Source organism: Arachis stenosperma, chromosome 10 (assembly GCF_014773155.1).
Source record: "Arachis stenosperma cultivar V10309 chromosome 10, arast.V10309.gnm1.PFL2, whole genome shotgun sequence".
NCBI classification, from domain to species: domain Eukaryota; kingdom Viridiplantae; phylum Streptophyta; class Magnoliopsida; order Fabales; family Fabaceae; genus Arachis; species Arachis stenosperma.
In genome coordinates, this window is record NC_080386.1 from 131,913,076 (window position 1) to 131,922,059 (window position 8,984).

At 28.5% G+C, this 8,984-nt stretch overlaps 2 protein-coding genes across 2 annotated transcripts; both read left to right on the forward strand.

The window, feature by feature from the left end:
• The first annotated feature begins 327 nt into the window (after positions 1–327).
• Positions 328–1,113, forward strand: LOC130957780 (protein WHAT'S THIS FACTOR 9, mitochondrial-like). Its single transcript, XM_057884623.1, has 2 exons — positions 328–677; positions 834–1,113. Exons 1-2 carry the CDS (start codon positions 328–330, stop codon positions 1,111–1,113), a joined length of 630 nt encoding a protein of 209 aa, XP_057740606.1.
• A 2,556-nt stretch (positions 1,114–3,669) lies between these two features.
• On the forward strand, positions 3,670–6,997 carry LOC130957781 (polygalacturonase-like). Its single transcript, XM_057884624.1, has 4 exons — positions 3,670–4,155; positions 5,191–5,480; positions 6,440–6,668; positions 6,779–6,997. The coding sequence occupies exons 1-4, from the start codon at positions 3,670–3,672 to the stop codon at positions 6,995–6,997; spliced, it is 1,224 nt and encodes a 407-aa protein (XP_057740607.1).
• Positions 6,998–8,984: the final 1,987 nt, after the last annotated feature.

The window sequence follows — 8,984 nt, forward strand, 5'->3', positions numbered from 1 at the left end:
AAGTCTATTGAAGAATTGGACCCTGGTTAGGACTTTTGTGAATGCAAAGGTCAAGTGGGTTCGGGACTCATCTCTTGATAATGCAATCCTTAAAGAGAGATTTTAAACAGGTCGTTTCCTTCAAGAATGAAATTGTTTCATCTACTTCCAAATCCTTCTCCTTATATATACAATGCTTCTCTGTTGAAAGAATCCCTCAAACCTTTCCATGACAACCACCAAATTATAAACAAGTATCATTGTATTTTCGTGCAATTCCAACCAGATTGTGGCTTCCCTCCACATGTTAAGCTCACACCTCATGATTTATGCCTACACAAAGAAGAAATGGATATCCACAATTGTCCCATTAACCGTGTAGACATTGTTCATAGGATTGCAAGGCTTCTGATGCTTGCTGGTATGGGAAAATTGCCACTTTATGTAATTGAGAAGCTAAAATGGGATCTGGGTCTTCCTCATGATTATGTGAAGACTCTTTTGGCTGATTACCCTGATTATTTTGATGTTTGTAGCATCGAAAATCCATTATCCGGAAAAGAAATGCTTGCCTTAGAGCTTGTTTTTTGGAGAAAAGAGCTCTCTGTCTCTGACTTGGAGAAGAGGGCAATGAGCTTGGACTATTGTGGAGACAAAAGAAGACATGATATTTCATTTCCCGTGATTTTTTCCAAAAGGTTTTGATCTTGAAAAGAGAGTGAAGACTTGGGTTGAGAATTGGCAAAAATTACCTTATATTTCCCCATACGAAGATGCATTTCATCTTGATCTAAATAGTGACCTGGCAGAGAAGTGGATAGTGTCAATTTTGCATGAGTTGCTCTGTCTTCTAGTGTCAAAGAAGACAGAGCGAGGGAACTTGCTTTGTATGGAGAGTGTTTGGGGTTGGACTCAAGATTTAAGAAGGCTTTGGTTCATCACCCTGGCATATTTTACATTTCCAATAAGATTAGGACTCAGACAGTTGTGCTTAGGGAAGCCTATAGAAAGGATGTCTTGATTAGGAAGCATCCATTAATGGGTATGAGATTGAGGTACATTCACCTCATGACTAGGACTCAGAAACACCATAGACAAGTTGAGTTGAAGGATAATTCACAGATTGAAGCTTAGCTATTGAATCTAAAGTAGTCATTTATTGCAAATTTGCACTTCACTTGTGCTGTGATTGTAGCAAGAAAGTTAAATGTAGTTGGTTTAAGGATTGGCTGCTTTTGTATCCTACGATTATTGCAATTAAGTTTCTTGGCAATTCAAGGCTTTCCTTTCAACACCCCCATCAAGTACGAATACAAAAGATGTATTCCTATGAAAGATATTGCTTTCAAGTTCAGAGTTCAGTTGTATAAACTTTATGTACTTAATATTTATACATTTTTCTAAATATGTAAATCTTGCAATTTTGCATTAGTTGACACTAAATCTCCACTATTTTTCTAAATATTTATGTCCTTAATATTCAATCTTAATTAAGATATCCTTAATCTAAAGTCATAACCTATCTTTGCTACATAACACACATACGCAGAACAATTAAGCATGTAATGATCATGCTTTGGAGCTAAGACAGGGAATTTTCTGACTAATTTTCCTCCCGCGATTTCCGCACTTATCATGTAGTTATAATTAGAAAATCACTCTCAAAACTATGATCTACAATAATAAGTCTATAGAGTATTACCTAATAAAAACTGCAGCACAATCTTGTGTAGTCAACTCTCCATTCATACCTAAAATATATTTCTTTAATTGCACTAAATAATGTAATCATAATAATACTATATTACTATTGGAGTAATTGCATTGTCATTGTACATTTAGCGTAACATCTAGTTTCAGTTGAAATAAAGTAATATTTTAGGAACGTTTTTATCCTTACATTGATTTAGAGCTGAATAAAGATTACCCATTGAATTATTCATTGATAAGATATTAAGCAACTTCAACTCTTCATAAGGAAAAGAAAGAAGACAACCAAAGACTTAAGACTTACTATATCTTTTTGGAAAATTCTTGAGTAAACTACTATTTTAATCTAAAAAAAATTAATGTCAACAAAACGGCCTCTGAAAAACAAAATTTACGTCCTCTATAAATTTATTGAAAATCTTCACTATCATTCAATTTTCTTTTTCATCAAAGAAATTTCCAATATATATAGTCTTAAAATAATTTAACGAAAACACCATAATTTTAGAGAAACGGTAAAAAGGACACTTAGGTAGCGTTTGGTGGAGAGACAGAGACGAAAAGATGGAGACTGAGAGACAGAGACTAAGAGACAGGGATTGAAATAAATTTCAGTATTCTGTTTGGTGTAAAATGGGAGACAGGAATTGAAACAAGAATGAAACTCTAATTTAATTTGCACAAAGGATAAAATTGGAATTAATTAATTGAAATGAAAGTATTTTAGGTATAAAATGTTATTAAAGTTTCAGTCTCCATCTCTAAAAATTTCAGTCCCCTGTATCCCTACTTTTTGGAGGTACTGAAATACTGAAATTTTAGAGACAGGGACAGAAATTTTAGTACCAGTCTCTGAACTAACAAACACAATACTGAGTCTCAGTCTCTCAGTCTCTGTCTCAGTACCTCAAAACAAACGCTACCTTAGAGCATTTTAAGGGATTAACAAAGATTTTTAAAACATTTTGCCTCGTAAATAATAACTTTAAAATGCATTATCAACTGAAAATTATTATATTAAGTTCATATATAAAATTAAACCCTCAATAAATAAATTAAGACATATGGGCCGTCACGTGTATGTTCATCTTCTACCGTTTTAAGAAAGTAGATTGATTATCCATAATTCTACTTATCAAAGCAATTAGATGTGTGAAATTAAAGCATGCAAATACATTTCATCTTTTGACTTCGGATCCCAAGTTTTCTATATGCAATGAGCAGATAAATCACATTATATGGAAGCAAACACTAAACTAATCACTTATAAATTTAGTTAATGTAGAATTGTAGATTATAAGCACACAATAATAATCTTTTTTTTTCTTTTTCTTTTTTGGTTATATGAACTTGAACCATTCCTAGTGACTTCAGCTAGCGATTCTTAATTTCTTATTGATAAATTGTTTTGAAAAATGTTTTAGAAGGATTAATTTAACATATATATAGAACTATGAAAATCTCTCATGTAATGCAAGATAAAATAGAGGCAATAGTTTTGAACTTTTGAAGTTTTATAAAATCAAACAACGCCTTTTAAATAAGAGTTTAATTTTGATGTGCTGATAATACAAAACGTTTTACACATGCAATTACATCTATTTTTTTAGATGACTTTATATAATTGAATGTACGTGTAAAATTATTTTAGACTGTGCATCAAAATTAAATATTTTAAATAAATAAAATAAACAAATACTTTAGCCGTCACTTGTATGTTCATCTTCCACCATCGTTATTTCAAGAAAATGATTTATACCCATAATATTAATTCTACTTATCAAAGCAATTACATGTGTGAAATTAAAGCATTCAAATTTCACCTTTTGACTTAGCATTATATGAATGCAAATTAAACCCTAAATTAATATGTATGTATATATACATGTGCCCTTCTAAGGTTTTCCTCTAAAAAATTATAAGCCCAAACACCAATTATACCTTAAAAACATTTTTTTTAATTCCCACTTTCTATACACAATGGCTAGTGTTATTGGATACACATTTTTTGTTATTATTATTATGATGACATTATTATTGCTTGGCACTACTACTACACATGGTGCAGCAGCTCCACCATATGGATATGGAAACAATAATATTATTAATGTGATTAAATTTGGTGCAAAACCAGATGGGAAAACAGATTCAACTGAACAATTCAAAATGGCATGGAATTCAGCATGCACAAGCATAAGGCCAGCCACTATTTATGTCCCAAAAGGAAGGTACTTACTCAAATACACCAATTTCCGGGGTCCATGTAAGAATAATAAGGTCACATTTATAATCAATGGAACTCTTGTGGCACCTTATGATTACAATGAGCTTGCAAATTCAGGAGGGTTTTGGATTTTGTTCAACCATGTTGATAATCTCATTGTTATTGGTGGGAATTTGGATGCTCAAGGCTCTGCTTTCTGGGATTGTAGGAGATCTGGAAAGAATTGTCCTGTTGGAGCAAGGGTATGTTATTTATGTTTTTAAGTTAATAGTCAAAATCGTCCCTGAAAATATTTCGATCTCCATATGAGTACTCGAAAGATAAAGTTAATCAAAATCGTCCCCGAAAGATGACGGACATGACCACGTTAACGGAACATGTCATCCACCGTTAGCCAACTCAGCGGACGAGATGACGAAAGGACTAATGTGATCATGTTCGTCATCTTTCGATGACGATTTTGATTAACTTTATCTTTTGAGAACTCATATGGAGATCGATGTATATTTTAGGACGATTTTAAATATTAACTCTTATTTTTTTATATACGATTAAATAAAGTCTTTATGACGTGTGTCAATTATGTATCATAATAACGATATTATAAATTAATTTTATATATGTTATGAAATAATTGTTTGTTGGAAATCTTATGTGATATTAGAGTGCATTTGGTTCATTTTTTTTTTCATTTTGGGATGAAAAATAAAAAGGGAAAAACAATCATTAATTTTTTCATGCTTCATTTTTTATTAATTATGAGCAATTTTGTATTTTCTAAACTCTTCTAACTTCGATAATTTTTCATGATTGTATTATCCATTCCCCCTCCCCCAAGTTTCTTAATTAGTATCCAAAAATAAAAAGATATACAAATTGAGCACTGTATATAGGCTGTGTTTGTTTGTAGATACGAGACACTGAGACACTTAAATAGAGATATAAAAATATAAAATTATATTTGACAGATGAGATATGAATACACTAAATTAGTATATTTTATCTTTTTTCTAATAAGAGAAACACAAAAACACAACTTATTTTTTATAATTAGAATTTTTATCATTGTATATATTTTTTAAATTTTTTGTATAAAAAAAATTAAAATAAATTAAATTTTCATAATTTATTTTTTTATCTTAATTTATCGTCAAACATAATTAAAAATACTAATTTTTATGTCTCTATTTTGTGTGCTTTGTTTTTAATATCATGTCTTCATAACCAAATGCATGCAGCCATATTATTGATGCAACATTATGATTAATTAATTGCAGTCAATGACATTCAACTGGGTGAATAACCTGGTGATTAGTGGGATAACATCAATCAACAGCCAATTAAGTCATATTGTGATAAACACATGCAACAATGTCACTGTAAAAAATGTGAGAATTATTGCACCAGATCAGAGTCCTAACACTGATGGCATTCATGTTGAACACTCAAAATGGGTTAATATTACTGGCACTACCATTCAAACTGGAGATGATTGCATTTCCATTGGTGATGCCACTTTCAATCTCTTCATGGACCAAATCAAATGTGGACCTGGCCATGGCATAAGGTTAGTTTTTCAATCTGAATTTTAAATCCGAAACTCTATACAATACATATAAAATAAATAATTATGAATGTTTTTAGTGCAATAATTAAATGTGATCTACAAATAAATATGTATGCATGTTTTTCTAAATTACATATATAATATGAGTAAACATTTTAAAATGGTTTCTATCAATTTTGTGTTAAATAAATTTTTATTCTCTAAAAGTGAAATCTAACAAGTTGATTCATGATCTTTTAAAATATCATAAATTTAATAGCTAGGTATGGCTTAAGAGTACAAGATTTGAAAAATATGTTCTATGTTTATGTATGTTCTAATATCAATATAAAATGAAATAAAAAAGATAAATTAAAATCTTATAGTAAAATTATTCTTTTCAAAAGTTTAAGCTAATAAAATAAGATAATATAAATAGTTATATCTCTAATATTTTTCTTTAAATAAGTGTTTTTTTGTTTGCTTAATTTTTTGTATATGCCTTTTTTTTATTTGTCTTATTCTTTTTTTTTTTTGGAGTTTACAAAGGATTAGACTTTAGATTTTTTAGACTGATACCATATTTTGAAATCATTGATTGCTTAAGTTGGTAGAAAAAGACAACCTAATCAGTTATATGTCTAACAAATCTAATAAACTAATGGATAAATAAATTGGGTATTCACAAACTATTCGTGTACGAAGCTTTTGTGATGAGTTTACAGTTTAATTTTACATTCATAATCCTTCAAAGACAGCATCAAATAATATAAAATAATTATTTAAATTCATGTTTTTTTAATAAATTTTCACTTAAAAGTGATTTTGAACCATATAATTTAAACAATATTTACTTTATTACTATTTATTTTGATATAAAGATGTCAAACATAAATTACGTTAACATTAATTCACTTCTAACCAGAATCAATTTTATGCAAAGTCGAAACACATAATAAATCATTTGAATGTTGGGACAGCATTGGAAGTTTAGCTAAAGAAATGGAGGAAGAAGGAGTTGCAAATGTGAGTTTAAGAAATGCCATTTTTTATGGATCTCACAATGGAATGAGGATAAAGTCATGGGCCAGAGCAAGCAAGGGCTTTGTTAGGAACATTCTGTTCCAAGACATTACAATGTTCAACGTTCAGAATCCCATCATCATTGATCAAAATTACTGCCCCAACAACCAAGGTTGTCCTGGCCAGGTAATAAAAAAATATAAAAAATTGATGAATTGGTTTTATATATAAAACAAATGTTCTATGAAATTTTATATGATGTAATTAAAGTGATTTCCTTTTATGTTATTTAACAGAGTTCAGGAATTGAAATTAGTGAAGTTACTTACAAGAACATACATGGAAGTTCAGCAACATCAGAGGCAGTAACATTTGATTGCAGTGCAAGTAATCCATGTCAAGGGATCAAATTGCATGATATAAACCTAACTTACAACAACAAACCTGCAACTTCATCATGCAACAACATTAGAGGCACCACCTCTGGAACACTTGTGCTACAAAGTTGTCTATAATATGTATAAAGGTAAAATATATTTTCTGTCTTTGAAGTTTGTTAAAAGTTTTAAAAATATTCTTAAATTTTATTTCATTTTAATTTTGTCTCAAAAATTTTCAATTTGCATCAAATGTATACTTGATGACTAATTTTCCAAAAAAAATATAATGAATTTAGTAACAATTTTATAAGAACAAAATTTAATTGCTGGATTGGTCCTAAATTTTTTGAAAATTTAGTTGTCAGGGATATATTTGATATAAATCAAAAAAATTTAAGGACAAAATTAAAATAAAATAAAGTTTATGGATATTTTTTAAAATTTTGACAAATTTCAGGAAAAGAAAATATACTTTATCCTATGTATAAATATGTATATATTTTAGTGTTCATTATATCATTGTATATGTAAATATAGAAAGAAATCCATGTTTATGCCTTTCTCTTCATGCTTCAAGATGAAGGAAAGGTTTGTGTATGTACTTTGCATCACATATGAAGCTGGTATTGATGTTTAGGTAGATCATACCAGCAACAGGTTGAAAATTATTTAGAGTTCCAAAATTATGAAGGAAAACAGAAAAAAAAAAAGAATAGTCCATGTTGTTGTGAATAAAAGATACAGCGGATATCCATATTAATGTAAATGTTGTTAGTTTTTATAAGTATTAATTAATTATTAATGTATAATTGCTTTCATATTGCATTTAAATAGAAGTTTAGAGAGACACCAGAAGACATGCATCTTGATTAACAGAAGTTTTCTCTCAATCTCCCCTTTTTCAAAACATAATGCTATATAATAAATAAATAAATAAATAATTGGAAATTTGGAATGATAACTATATGTCTAATGTCTATACGAGACAACTACAAAATAATAAAAAAAAAAACATTTGTAAAATATGGGAGAAACTCACATATTGTTAGATAATAATTTAATTAAATATATCAAATTATTTAACTATACTTAATAAATAATTTTATATAAAAATAATTATATGTGAGTTTTTATCATAAAATATTTATAATTCATTCTTTTTTATTTTATATGCATAAATTTTCTATTTTACATTTTTATTCTTTATAAATTTCATTCTATTGAAACATTTAATTTTAAATAAATACTTTTATAAAAATTTAGTTTTATTACACTCACAATGTAAATAAATTTATACAAATATTAAAAACTTTTTAAGTAGTAGTTTAAAAATTAGTTATTTTTTGTGATATAACATTATACAATTAGTTATTCAAATGAAAATAATAACTAAAATTAAGATATATATTACGTAATTTAATCAAACATAATAAATAATTTAATAATTAAATAGTATTTTTTATCCCTATTTTCAAGAAGTACCAAAATATATAAATCTTGTAAATCCAATTCTATTTTTCACAAGCAAATCAAAAATAATATTCAAACTCATTAAAGGTAGAAATTTAGATGCAGTTAACTTCATAATTTTATATGAAGTTAATAGTTAAAAATTATTAAATAGTTTGATATATTTAATCAAATTATCATCTAAAAATTTTTAATTATTAATTTTACGTGAAGTTAACTGCACTAATTTTTACCCTCGTTGAAACCGCATTCATGGATTGTCCACCGTCAACCGAACCGCCGCCCATCCCCCCTTGGGAACACCAACCGTATTCCTCTCTGGCGGATCAACAAGGTTGTAATTGTAATCTTCCGGATCCTTCTCAACATCAAAGTTTCCAATCCCTTTTATTAATTTTAGTCACGATTTAAATACGATAATAATTAAAATGTTGAAGTGAATTCGGATTTTAATAGGAGTGGTAATGGGACGGCTAAAGGTGGGTTTTTGCTCTATTCGATCCTGTTTTGTCCTGCAACAATTTATATAGAATTCATCCCGTTTTTATCTACGGGTAATAAAACGTTGAATCCTAACCCGTCCCTATAATGATTAAAATTCAATAAATAAAATTAAATTTCAAAATTTATATAACTATCATCACATATATAA